The sequence below is a fragment of the Aptenodytes patagonicus genome, chromosome 6 (assembly GCF_965638725.1).
Source record: "Aptenodytes patagonicus chromosome 6, bAptPat1.pri.cur, whole genome shotgun sequence".
NCBI lineage: Eukaryota > Metazoa > Chordata > Aves > Sphenisciformes > Spheniscidae > Aptenodytes > Aptenodytes patagonicus.
Window position 1 is genome coordinate 23,566,040 of NC_134954.1, and position 13,584 is coordinate 23,579,623.

At 41.0% G+C, this 13,584-nt stretch overlaps 1 protein-coding gene across 1 annotated transcript in view; it reads left to right on the forward strand.

The window, feature by feature from the left end:
- Positions 1–11,667, forward strand: part of GPR149 (G protein-coupled receptor 149) — a 28,734-nt gene extending 17,067 nt beyond the window's left edge. Inside the window, exon 4 of the mRNA XM_076340680.1 lies at positions 11,049–11,667. Within this exon, the coding sequence (XP_076196795.1) occupies positions 11,049–11,621 (573 nt within the window). The 3' untranslated portion in view covers positions 11,622–11,667. The remainder of the gene's footprint in view (positions 1–11,048) is intronic.
- Positions 11,668–13,584: the final 1,917 nt, after the last annotated feature.

Here is a 13,584-nt window from a genome sequence, read left to right on the forward strand (position 1 = left end):
AATGAGGATAAATAAGCCTTGTGGAGCTGACCAATGACACTGTATGTCAGAGACTCTTACAGAAATCAGTCCTGCAAAGAGCTGCCACTGATTGGTATCAATGTTCTTTCTCTGAGAGAACAGACAATGCTACAAACAAAATCAGTATCACACTGACTAAGGGATCCTTGTACATTGGTCCTAATGCCACTTAATGAAATAGGAGTTACAAAAGCAGTGCAATTTAGACAGCTTCCAATAAACCCATTACATTGTAGGCTGATGTGTTCTCCATTTTTTTAAAGGCTTGTGCTGTTCTTCAATGTATTTTTCTTCATTATATTTTCCTAGTAAGCAAAAACACCATTTCAGTTTAACTTTACAATACCTGCAGCTCAGCAGAAAGCCTGTTAGTGTGATGCTTGCAAATGAACTCAGAACTTTTTTCCGGGACTGGCAGTACACACGTCAAGTAAACTTCACCAACTCTGGTGAAAAGGGTAAGGCCCAGTTTTGCAGCTATTACAAAAAAGAGAATGAATGTCAGCAGATCATCTCATGTGCAGAGTGACCACCTCCTGGTAGCAACGTGATGGAGAGCTGAACCAGGCATTCCAAGCTCTGATTTCTATACCCAACACATGCTGCCCAATAGACCTCTTCTCTCTTCTGCAATACTAACCTTCTTCAGACAGTTAATAATGCAATTAGCCCGTCAGTCAAGACTGCTAAGAAGTCATTTTCAAACGTTCATGGCTGGAAAGCTTTGGCAGATATATGTAATTATGCAAAAGCCATGTTCTTTAGAGTGTGATATGTAGATTGCAGAGTTGCACCTTTTTAAAGCAGGAAATGTCAGTTCTGTGGACACTAGCACTGCTTTAATTGTGGTCCAGTTGACAAAACCCTTATTACTTGAGACTCATTGATACCGTGCAATGGAGATTCAAGGGTGGAGCTCTCTCTACAGCTAGGAGCAAGGTGGTTGCCTCAGTGCAGTGCTAGCCTCATTGTTCTGCTTTTAAAACCTCAGGTAGCTTCTCTGCCTGCCTCTCTGTATGAACATAGGTGTGCACATAGACCATGACCTTAGCCTGCAATTGCATGGTCAGTTGTTGCCCACATTTGCTGTACCATATGAGAAAACCACACAAGATAGAAATACGAGAGCCAGAATTAATTTGCCCACGTAGCCACAGTGCTGGCATTTTTATACTTTCAAGTGCATGACTTCACAATTTAAATGTTCCTCTAGTGTAGATTTTGAATAATATCTCTGTTTCTTGCGCACACCCCAAATATTTATCTTCATGCAAATAATTAAAATTAACACTGAAATTTTAATTCTGTGCACTCTTTTTTACCTGAAAGTACAAATAAATTATTAGAAATTGTCATAAATATCTCACACTGTTGTGAGAACAAATGCACTGAATTACATAAGGACCAAGTCTGTACTTGTTCTAAAAACCTTATTAAAAATAACAAAAGTACAAATCAAAATAGACTTGCTCATTTTCCCGGTTATTTTTGAAAGATCAGCATAGGATGTGAGACAGGTGTCCTGAACGCAAGAAGTTTGGTGAAAGCCAGACATTTCAGCAAATCCCATCAGGCAAACCTGTTTCTGTATTGAAGAGAGTTGTTTCTTGTAAAATCATCTATTCTGTCTGTGAAGAAGACTATTTAAATGTAAGAGATTTGAAACAGCAAATCTTTACATGAAAATATAGATTGTTTGTAATAATTTTAGCATAGGTAGGTGCAGAGCATCTAGACTTCTGTAGGACATCAGCGATTACAGACCACAGAGAAACTGAAGCTCATGACAGATGACTCCCATGAAGCCCAGCAGTAAGGAGAGCCATGGACTCATTTGAACAGCCTTAAAACCAGGTGCCTTCTGAGCTTCTGTCCATGCTGCACCCATACTGCAGGGGATCACTAAAGGTGCCATATGCATTATTTGTGGACTATTAAAGGGCTTTCTGTTGAGCTCATTTACTTCAGCCCCAGACAATTGAGTACAGAAGTTCTGGCATGTAGATGCAAGTATTCTTACCTTGGATGCCTCTGTTGCACTTTCTGTTACTAATTTGCTCCAAATAAAGGTCTGTCTACATCAGGCAGGCCAATGGCAAATACTGGTTTTCAGGTCATCTGAGGTGAGTTCGTCTATTCTTGTCATACCCTATTAGCTCTAAATTTACTGCAGTTAGCCTCTCAAAGGGCAAATCATTGCAGTAATTAATTTTACTGCAGCTAATTTTTATTTTTAGGGAAGTGAAAGACTAAGCTTCTATTTTAAAATAAACAGAAAACACATTGTCTCTGGAAAGAAATGTTGGGATCCTTACTGGAAACATTCTAAAAATAGAATCAGCTAGAGCTGTATTCCACCAAAGTAATTAGGAACGCAAACTCATTAGAGCTTTATTTAGATTGCTGATATTTCTGTTTGGGAAGGCGGCATGGCCCAATGGGAGTGGCGTTGGACTGGGACACAGCAAAACCTTCTGGCTGTTCTTGGCTCTACCATTGTGCCATTCCGCAGGCTTGGGAGAGTCACTGTCTGTTCTGGGACCTCCCATCAGAGCTCTCCTACCTTTTCCAGAGATGAGATACACGCTCTAATATGATCTCTACTTTGCTGTAACACTAATATTACACCTATCTTATTATTCCAGGGCCTGTGATTCATGACATTTGAAAATTAGGAATCGTGAGGGAGAGTCTACAAACTACCTTGTGCTTGAGTCCGTTGCCCTGACACAGGCGTATAGAACCAGTTGAGATGCCTTAGGGTGTCCCACTTGGCCTCCAACTGCTGCTTCAGGAGGCTGTAGGTCTCCCATTAGTTATTATTTGAAAGTTTATTTTAGTTTATATTTGAAAGTTTTTTTAGGATATCCTGAATCCTCTATGGCATCTCTGATGGCACTGCACAACCATGTCTGGGCAACTAGTTCAAACTTTAAATGTCTGAGTACACAGCCTTCTTGCATAGTCAGGGAGGGTAGCTCCTAACTTAGGTGCACTGGAGTATCCTCCAAACAAATTTTCTTCTTCCCCTTGATCATGTAGGAATTCCAGATTCTTAGGCATTTCCTTTCTTCCCCCAGTTAACCTTTTTTTTCTCCACTGGCCTTTACCATATTGCAACACAAGTTTATTGTCTTTAAAATTAAACTGAGCTGTGAGCTATGTGAGCCACCGTTCAGGTCATGTGGCTCTGAACAGTTTATCTTCGATTTTAGTTGCTAACAAGCATTACCTAGCTAAGGATCTACTTCTGGAACAGAGTGAGGTTTGTTCTCAGGAGATGAAGTATTAATTGATAACTGCGTTTGGAGAATGGAGCTGTTCATGCTTTCCTTTCCCTACTGTGCAGTCATCCACTCCCTGAAACAAAAAATTACCAGGAAATCCTGGGAAGTGTGTGCTTATCCAGACTGGACGATGGTTTCTGCAGGTGCTAAACACTGGAGAACTAGGACCGCTGAGTTTAAGATCCTTGTGACAGGATGAATCCAGTTACACTTACTATAAAATGCAAAAAGTATGTAGAAATGTTTGGTACTTGAAATATTAATATGTTAGCCTTAAAGAATTTTCTAGGCTTCCTCTAGCAGAATAAATTCTTGATCACTTGTAAACTAGTTTTAAGTTATTTTGAACATCACATGTAAATACATCAGAAACAGTATTCAAAGTTGGTTGCAGTCATACATTCCTGACTTTTCTGTAAGCGCCCAGCTCTGCAAATTGCTGATCAACTCCTGCAGACACTAAAGGGAAGCAGAGGGAATGCTGTACACCCTTGGGAGGCACTTACCAGCATGCAGAACGAGGCTCTGCTTTGGCAAGTGCTGAAATTAAAATTTTCTTAGAGTGTACTTGCAGCTTAATATCCCTTTATTAATGTTTCACATAAATATAACTATTTCATGGCAAACCAGATAGAAAAGGGTGTTTTGCTTTGGTTTCTGCCAGTTTGGAAGGAGAAATACAGTAACAGATTCTGTAAAAGTTACCTTCCCCTTTCCTTCCCTTCCCCCTCAAAAAAGCCATAGGGATCAACAACTTATTTCCTATTCAGGGAAGGCTGCAGAGTTTCTGGGTTCCATAAATGGCCTTAGTAGGATCATTTAAAAACTGTAAGTCAGATGGCTCCTGGTGGGCCCTTTCTCACTGTTTTGAGCATTTCCAAATTGAAACCTTTCTGCCAGGGCCCGTTGCCCAGCCACCATGTACCTCGGTTACATCCTCTGCAGAGGCTGAAGCCTCCCCTGCGTGACAGTATCCTCCCCTGGTGAATCCGGCTCAACCTCTGCTCAGGCAGCTGGAACAGGACAGGGGAGCCCGGTCTTAAACTACAGTGATTATGAGGAAGGTTTGCCTCATAGCAACAACAACTACTTTCTGTCTTCTGTGAAATCTGGAAGGTGGATAATTTAATTTAATAATGAAAGGATTTGCTTTATCAATTATGCAGAGATTTCAGAATGCATCAGCACTCCTTAAGGAACAAGTACATTTGTGATTTATTTCATTGTAACTTTTTGTCTTTGCTTGTTAAAAATGCATGTGCTGGTACATGTAGTTCTCCAGTGAAATCCCTGTCCCAGATTCTAACAGACAGAATTGCCTCCAGCCATCTTGGGCAGGAGCTGCACAGGGGGTATGCCCTGTGGTAGGACATGATGGAAATAAACACTCTTCACAAAAAGTAAAACTAGGCAAGGGAAGGGCCAGCTCTCGTTGGCAAGAGCTCGTGGCAAACATCACAGTGTTAGAGATCCTGCCGCGTTCCCGAGTGATGAAATGCGTGTGGATATATATTAAGCAACTTTGAAAATTACCAACTTGCTGTTTCTGTGATGCAAACCTGCAGAAAACAGTCCTCTAGAGGGATAGCTCAGATTTAGTGCTAGATTGCAACTTTTATGAGACCCGGCAGATATTTTGTGGTATTCAGTTAAAGCTGGCCTCAGCATAAAGATAGCGATTTTGGCTTACAGAATGTTTTGATTGGGGAATGCCATGATTTTTTAAATTGAAAAATTTGAGCATTTCCAAATTAAAACCTTTCAATCCTACCAGAAATTAAGAAATTAATTGTAAAAAGGTAAATATTTTATATACATATATGCATGTGTACAATGAATAAATAAATACTTACATGTATCTATGCATGTGTGCACACAGAGAAAAAGTATCTATAAATGGATATAAGAACCAGAACAGACTTAATTTTAAATCTGTTGTGTTCAAGCAGATAAGTGTCTGATCCTTCCTTCACCTCTCCTAGTTGAGAGTGAGTAAGGTCTCAGAAGGACAAGTCTTCACAGGATCAGAATCGTTAATAGCAAGGCTTTCTTGTCCTGTGTAGTTGCCATGGATGCCAAACTGGTATGGGATGGATGCGTGAGAGTTAGAAAGAATGCATTTCAGCTATGGGGTGTCATGTGATAGTACTACAAATCCTGGTATAACTAATTCTGATAAAACAAACAACAGTACTGGAGTTGTAGAAAAAATTCTACATTTTATTTAGGAATAATGATAATTATATATGTGTATGTAATGTACTGCAAAACTGCTGAGACACAAAAGCTGCAAAATGCCACTTTGGTTGAAAAGATAGGGTTTTATTTTATTTCACAAAGCTCTTTACCTTTATGCTAGTGCCTGATTCCTGCATGCATTGTCAAGATAGCATCAAAACATTGTCTTTCTGAAGACGATCCAAGAAACAAGTGGCTGTAAGTTTTCTGTACCTTCTTAAAACCATCTGTGTAGAAGTGCTTTAAAAAGAGAATGCATAGCATAAATTGTGTGGGAGGAGTTAATATGTGTATTTCTTTTAGAAACTAGGTTTTCTTTTAAATACAGGAGTACAAAGTGTGTGGGCAAAAGAGTGTGGAAAGAGCCCGGTGGAGCAGTACCCTTTCAAAACGCATTTTGGGCCCAGGCTGTGGAGAATGAGATGGCAGACGTTCAGAAAGAGCACAGTGGATTTTTCTATTTTCACTGAAGTAAAAATGAATCATAACCCTTCTACAACTGCGGATGCTCTTGTTCACGCTAAAATAATGCAGAGATGAGATACAGAAACCTGGATGGATGAACTGAAGGCCACTGTTAAGTGTTACTCAAATTGCTTCCTCTTCCTACTGCTTTAGAATTAAATTGCATTGTAAGACAAAATCAGAGAGCTGAACTGTAGGTAAAAATGGGAGTGGAAGATAAAATACTTATTCACAGGATGTACCAGATAGTCTGGTTTGCTAGTAGATTCCTATTTATTGCCATGGATGTGTCATAAGAAGCAAAAATGGATATTTAATACTGATATCAAGGATAACATAGGGGTCACATTCTATTCTCATTAATAGTAATTTATACTGAAAGTAATTCCAGTAATAATCAATTTTACCTGGCTATACATAAAACCAGAAATGCATTCATCCCTCTTTTGGGCTAACAGTGTTTTTATTCATAGCATTTTTCTGTTGGGCTGTTTGACTCTGGAGTGAAGCTTGCAAAGCAAGGACAGGGCGGGTGACAGCTCTGAATCCAGGAGGGAGCCTGGCTGTGGTGTTCAGTGCCCTGTGCATTGCTAAGGAGCTGAGGGGCTGGATCCAGTTCTCCGTCGCTAGCCCCTTTCTGGCTCTGGTGTAGAGTCCTTTCAGGTACTCTGGCTGCAGAGGGATGATCACCGTCTGTGGACGCAGCATCTCCCCTCCAGTGTGGAGCACAGAAGTATTCCTGGGGCTGTGGCACTTTTGGGCCAGCCAAGGTAGTGCTAGTTCCCCTCAGCACTTACCGGTGAATTTTCAGTTCAGTGGCTCAGATCTCTCCTTGTGCTTATTCCTGCCTTCCCTTATCATGTAATTCCAGGGTTTGATTTAATTTTTAATAAACTCTGCTTAGTAAGTTCTGTAGTGTCATGTAAATGCTGCTTACTTTTTTCCAGTAATTAGTTGGATTTTTTTAAACTTTGAACATGTTGCATTGATGATGAATGGGTTTGTTTCACACACACAGGTACTTCGTCAAAGCTTGCGGTTAATAGTCTAGTTTCCTTGCAACTCGGTTGCTGCACTGAGGGAGTTTAAGCTGTGATGTGAAAGCCGCTCCCTGCAAGGGCAGTGGTTACTAGGCAGGCGCCTGTCACAGTCACAAGTGCATGGCATTATGATGCATGATTTGCAAAGAGACAAATGGATTCTCTACTTGTAGAAACAGGTGAAGGTGTCTGTAATTGAACGATATCTCTACTGGAATTGTTCTAGTTGAAAATGACTTAGTTTACTAGCTTCCTGGTTAGTGACTGGGAAGTGGCATAGAAGACTTGGTATATCCTTTTCACTTCTAGAAGTAAATACTGATTTCTCAACAGAAAACAGACTTCTGGAAAGAGACACTAAATCTGTGGTCATTGGAAAATTTCTCATTCTCCAGAACTGGAGTATTCATTCCAGCGAGTGTGGATTACTCATTCTCCCTCCAGGTGCCTCAGACATACCCTCCGTCTTCTTGATGTTCAGTCTGACAAATCCACAGTGTTTTATTAAGTAGAACATAACCTTGCACTGAAGTAATCAGTTCTTATTTAACTTATTTTTTCATACTCGTTAGATGTCTTCCTGCATAATCTAAGTGCTGTTCTTCAGACTCTCAGCTTGATTAACAGCCAGAAATGCAGACACTCTTAACTGACCCTGCAAAGGACTTTCAGTGTCGATTGCAGAAACGAGACAGGGGACTGGAAACAGAGCTGTAGGGTTTGCATCCAACAAAAACACCATTCTACATGTGTGTTACCAAAATTATTAAGTATCCAGGCTCTATCTGTTGCAATATCCAAGACGCTAACCTTGTGCCTCTGTCTGCGCTGCTTAGAACAGTACGCTTTGCCCACTTGATCTTACCCAGAGCTGGATTTGTTGCTCTGTCCTCTGGTAGCCTTAGTAAGCACCTGGGATGGAACAAGTGGACAAGAGTTTCCCCAAGCTGAGAAAACAGTTATTCTCACATCTCTCCTTTCCTGGGGGAGTGATCCTAATTACTAACCACTACAGAAAATGTAAGTGTCAACACCTAACTGTGCTTTAAAAAAAAGCTCCCTCGTCATTGCTTTGAAACAAAGGCTGCTGGTGCTTACCCTTAGGAGAGCTACACTTGAGGGGGAGCCTGTCCCCGCCATGGCTCTGTACTCGAATAGCATCCAGGAGCTGGCAGTGAGCTGCTGTCGTCTAACATTCACCGATCTAGGACCTTTGCCGGCTCGATGACACAGCACAATAGCTGCCTCTGTAACTGCACATTGGAAGAACACCTGAGGACCATTTTTCTCTGGCAAATCTATTAAGGAGACTAATACAACTTTGATTTCCTTCCAGTACAGCAAGCCAGCTCCTAGGGTTTTGTCAGGCAAATTCCTTTGTTGAAGGACCACATTAAGTCACAGTCTGGCAAGATTCTTTTACGCAATGAAACCTAATTTCCTTTTCATGCTCTTTAGTGAACGTGAGGTAATGTGGCACTTGATTTAGCTGTGTGGTTGTAAAGTTGTGCCTGATTCGAGAAAAGTCTCATCACAACAGCTTCCTTTAATAATCAGCAAATAATTGCCCTTCCCAGCTCCCTATAAACAATTTCACCTTTCCAATTGGTATCCTAAACCTCTCTGTTTTTACTCACTTTCTCAGTTTTACTAGAAAGGAAGCATTAAACAGAACTGGTCCAAGTGGAAGGGGTCCTTTCAGTGCTGAAATAATGCTAGCACTTCTCTGTACTGCCAGTTATTAGACCTGGTCTTTCTGTCACTCCTCCTTTTGTTCCTCTCTTGTTATTCACACAGTTTGCACAAGACAAATCAGTACCCAGTACCCTCCAGCTTCCAAGGGTGAGCTCAGGGCATCCCCCTGTAACTTGCCTGGGAAAGACTGGTCCGTTCCAAAGCCCAGGGTTTCTGCAGTTTGTCTCTTGGTTGCAGGTAGATTAATCACAACACTCACAAACGAAGAGGCATATCCTGCTCTCCTAGACAGCTGTCTCCCTCTCTCATCTTAGCCCTCCATTGCATGGACAGGAAGAAATGTGAATGCTATCCAAACTCCTTTAATGCCTCAGACTTACACATCCTGATAAATCAACTGTCTGTCATTTTTTCACCTCATGCATTGATTGCTGTAATACTGTTTCTTATTCCCAAATCATCCAGAAAGTTACATGCTACTAAGGAGGGTCTCTGTGCATGTCTCTGTGTGTGTATAGAGGAAGGATAGGGGAGGATGAGGTTTGGGCTGGTGATTTGCCCTGCCAGGCAGCAGCAGCGGGTGATAGGGAGGCACCTTAGCTGGAGAGGGAACTGCAGCGCAGAAGGAGTAAGGTTGCAATTCACATAACAATGTGATCTGGAGATATTTGAGGTAGATTTAAAAGATCATCAATGGGTCCGGAAAGCAGCATAGCAACACAGAAGACTGTACAAGGTGATTCACCTTGCTGCCTGGCAGCTTTTCAATACCCTCAGTGCACACTTCTTCCTAGTGTCTATGTGGGTGCAGAGCTGGATTCTGCAGCTTCCCCTGTTTTCAGTAGTCTTCTCTGTTTTGCATTTCCCTCTAAACCAGTGCAGCCCTTCCTCATGAACTGCCCTGTCCCAAGGTCAGCACTTCACTGCCTGCCAAGGAGTCTGCTTTTGGCAAAGCTGTGGTTCATTTTAATAGTATTTTTTAGTGAGTAAGAGCAAGTTTTCAAATGGTAATCCCTGCCCTTCTCAGCAAGTAGTCAAAGCCCAACTGTAGCAAAGCAGATAAGGATGGAGCAATAGATGAGCCCCCAGTGAAATTCTCCAGAACCTGAGTCTGGTGTTTCTTTGCTGTGTGTGTGTCTACTTCTGCCATCACTTTTGTTCTGTCCAACTGAGTCACTGAATGGACAATCTCCACAGTTAAAAATGAGAGTCTTTATAGTGTGAGAGAAAGAGTCAGGATCTGTCCTGCAGCACTATGGAAGGGAGCATATAACAACCTACCACTGAGTCAGCTACCATAGTCCACATAGGAGCAAGCCATGTCCTCTGTTCTCCATGCAGGCACTCCCAGTGATTTCTTTGTGTAATGCCTTTATTTATTTATTTACAGCCTCTGAAACAATATTTTCATTGCAACTGCTAAAAACTGGTGGTTTGAGCATGACCTTTAGTACTGCAGAGCTGTAACTGAATTTTCTTTCTCTGCCTTCAAGTGTGTGAAAATTTCTCTACTGATAAATTCAGCTTTGTTCTAGAAAAGATGTCCTGTATTGGCTTCTAGAACCACTGTGAAATGTGTTTGGCAGCAAGGTTCTGGATGGACCCTCTGGCCGTCAGGGTAGTGGCACTGTAAATCCTTATTATAGATTTCCAACTGATACCATTGATTGAACATTATTTCCACTATAAAAATAAAATGCACAGAAAAGTTCCTTGAATAATATCTGATAAGTTGTTTTGGAAAGTTCAGCTTGGTAGCTAAGCCGTCTAACTTTAGGCACCTAATTTAGTTAAGACTAATTAAGACAGGGTGTCCAAGGGAGACAGATGTTGTCAGCGTAGGGTCCTGGTTTTGAACAGTCTTCTTGTGTCATTTCTCTCCTTTTGGTCACTGTATGAGAAGCTTTAGGAGGTCAGTATCTTGATCTGATTTGAGCAGAGTGAAAACACTTTCAGAGGTGCCTGTGAGTACTAGCTAGAGAGGTGCCTGCTAGTGCTGGCTGTCTCGTTGTGGACTGGCCACAATGAAACGTTAAGTGTAGACTATTCTAATAAAGTGTGCGTGTCCATAAGCTGTAGCTGAGTCACAGTCACTTGGGACTTCACTTTTTATACTAAAGTGTGTAATTATAAACCACTTCTTTCTACTCTTTAAAGACATAAATACCAGGTTTCTAAAATACTGCAAGGAAAAGTCTACAACAGTAAAATAAGTTAACAAACTAAGCATAATTGGCTTATTTATAATGGATTCTAACGTCAAACATTAGTATTGGATAATGGTCATTCTTTCTCTTTTCAGCGAGCAGGTGGGGCCTTAGCTATCCCTCTGTGTGCATTTCAAGGAACTGTATCTCTTCAGGCACCCACAGGAAAAACGCTCTCTTTATCTACATATGAGGTAAGCACTGAAGGGCAAAAAATAACACCGACGTCAAAGAAAATTGAAGTGTATCGATCTAAAAGCGTTGGTCACGAGCCAAACCCAGAGGAGTCTCCTAATACGTTTGCTGACACAAGCGTTAAAATTCATTTAGAGGTGCTTGAAATTTGTGACAATGAAGAGGCCCTGGATACTGTGTCAATCATCAGTAATATCAGCCAGTCCTCCACACAGGTAAGGTCTCCATCCTTACGTTATTCACGGAAAGAAAACAGGTTTGTCTCATGTGATTTAGGGGAAACTGCCTCCTACTCCCTCTTCATACCGTCAAACAATCCTGACAGTGATATTAACATATCAATTCCAGACACTGTCGAAGCTCATCGGCAGAATAGTAAAAAGCAGCATATGGAAAGAGGTGGTTATCAGGAAGAAATACAAATGTTGAATAAAGCATACAGAAAACGGGAAGAAGATGGCAACAGCAATTAAAAGGCATTTAATCTAGGCATTTAAACTGATTTGACAGACGTTGCTCCTCTTGACTCAAGTTACCCTAGCAAATACAATGTCAACTGTTTTTTCCTAACATACAAATTAATTTTATTTGGGTACGCTGTTAAATAGATTAAAACTTTTAATGATATATGGATGGGGTAACAAATACTTAAGTGCTTTACAGCTTTGCATAGTGAATTTCAAGTTATATATCTATCTGTTTGAGGAACACGTGTGTCTAAAAGGAATCCTAAATAAAGTCTTAAAAACCAGCTTTGGTTGCTTGTTGGCACTGGGTGGTCTGTCTGTTGGAACCTGCAGAAAATGAAGGAGCAGCTCCATAGGTGTGAAGTTACAACAGTTTTGGCTGACCTGCAATTCTGCTCTTACTGATGTGCCAGACTTGAAACATTTATCTGAAAAAATGTAGCCCAAACCTAAGATTAGTTCATTTAGTTGACTAAGTAGAGGATTAAAAGATATGTAAATGGTTTAATTTTCTACTGCTCTATACATGATTCATATGTAATACCTATGTAAGTGGCCATTGTATAGACCTTTGAATATGGGTGGCTGAAATGTAAGCATGCACGTTTTGTAAATACGACATTGGGAAACTTATGAGTGTTCTCATGGTTGACATTTCTTTGATCAAATGTGACAAATGTTGGTTAATTTTATGCCAGTTACTCTGAAGAGTCCCCTTTTTTTGCCTCCATGATCTCTTACCAAGTTAAGAAGTTTCCCAACCATACAGAATATTTGCAATTCAATCCAGATAAAGGCAGCATTTGAAATATTTGAAGAGCTAGGATTAATTTGAATAATTTTTCATGTCTGAGCTGTCCCTAAGCAAGGAATAGTTTTACAATGTCGTCTTCCTCCTCAAGGTCCATGTGAAGCTAATACTTTTCTCAACACAACCACGAGAGTGGGTGTAGCTTGCACATAGTTGCAGGAGTCGCACTGGCTCACAGCAAGAACACTACTGTTTTTTCTGCCATATATATTCTGTCAGTAAACCTGTCATCACTCCTTTTTGGATGGACCCTCATGCTTTAGATCTGAGTCAGGAGCTGGGGGTTACAACTGATTTGTGACTCCTTAGGAGAGGGGAAAGGAGCTATTCAAGGTGGCCAAACTTAGAGACTGAGCTTAGGCATCGACCTCAAGAGAGTGGTCTGGTGACCTAAATTGGGTCCCAACCTGTATCACCTTCAGGAGGAGCCCATCTCCCTGCTGACTTATAAGGAACCTAGAAGTAAGTCTAAAGCCAACCTAAAACCAGTGAATACTCTAATTAGTGTCAAATTCAGACAAGCCAAGGCAGAAACAATGAATGGAGTCCTAAAATCTTACATTAAATATGCTGCACATGCTTGAAATGCTGGTGCATTTTGACTGAGAGCTCTTCTTCTGAGGGTTTGTCATTCATTTCAGTTAAACAGAGGTAAATTTACTCTCAGGACTTTCAGCAGTTTGATTAAAAATTACACTGCTTCTTTAAGGAATAGATTTAATTTCCAGTGGTATGCATGACGACATAATCATTTAGGTGTGTGCAGTCACCCTGTTTTCCACTCAGTGGAAAACACAAGGGAAAATAAGCACAACCCTATTCAGGATTCCTTTATGGCTTATGAACAAACAGAGCAAAAGGGCCAAATACTGTGTCTGTTTGCATTCAGCATTCGATACGGAGGCATGAAAACAAGCAGATGACTTGCCTTCTCACTTCACCAACATAAATCAGGCCTGCCATCGCAATCAGTGGGGCTGTGCAGGTGTGACAGTGATGTAGCACTGAAGAAAATCAGGGTTGAAGACTGCAGGTTGCTGTGATAGAGATGGATCACACTGCAAGTTGTGCTTTCCATGTGCTGCCTTTCCAAGGTGAAAACAAGGGTTCTCATAAGATTGCCTCAAGGCTCTTAGTTCCACTAAGATGCTATGTTAT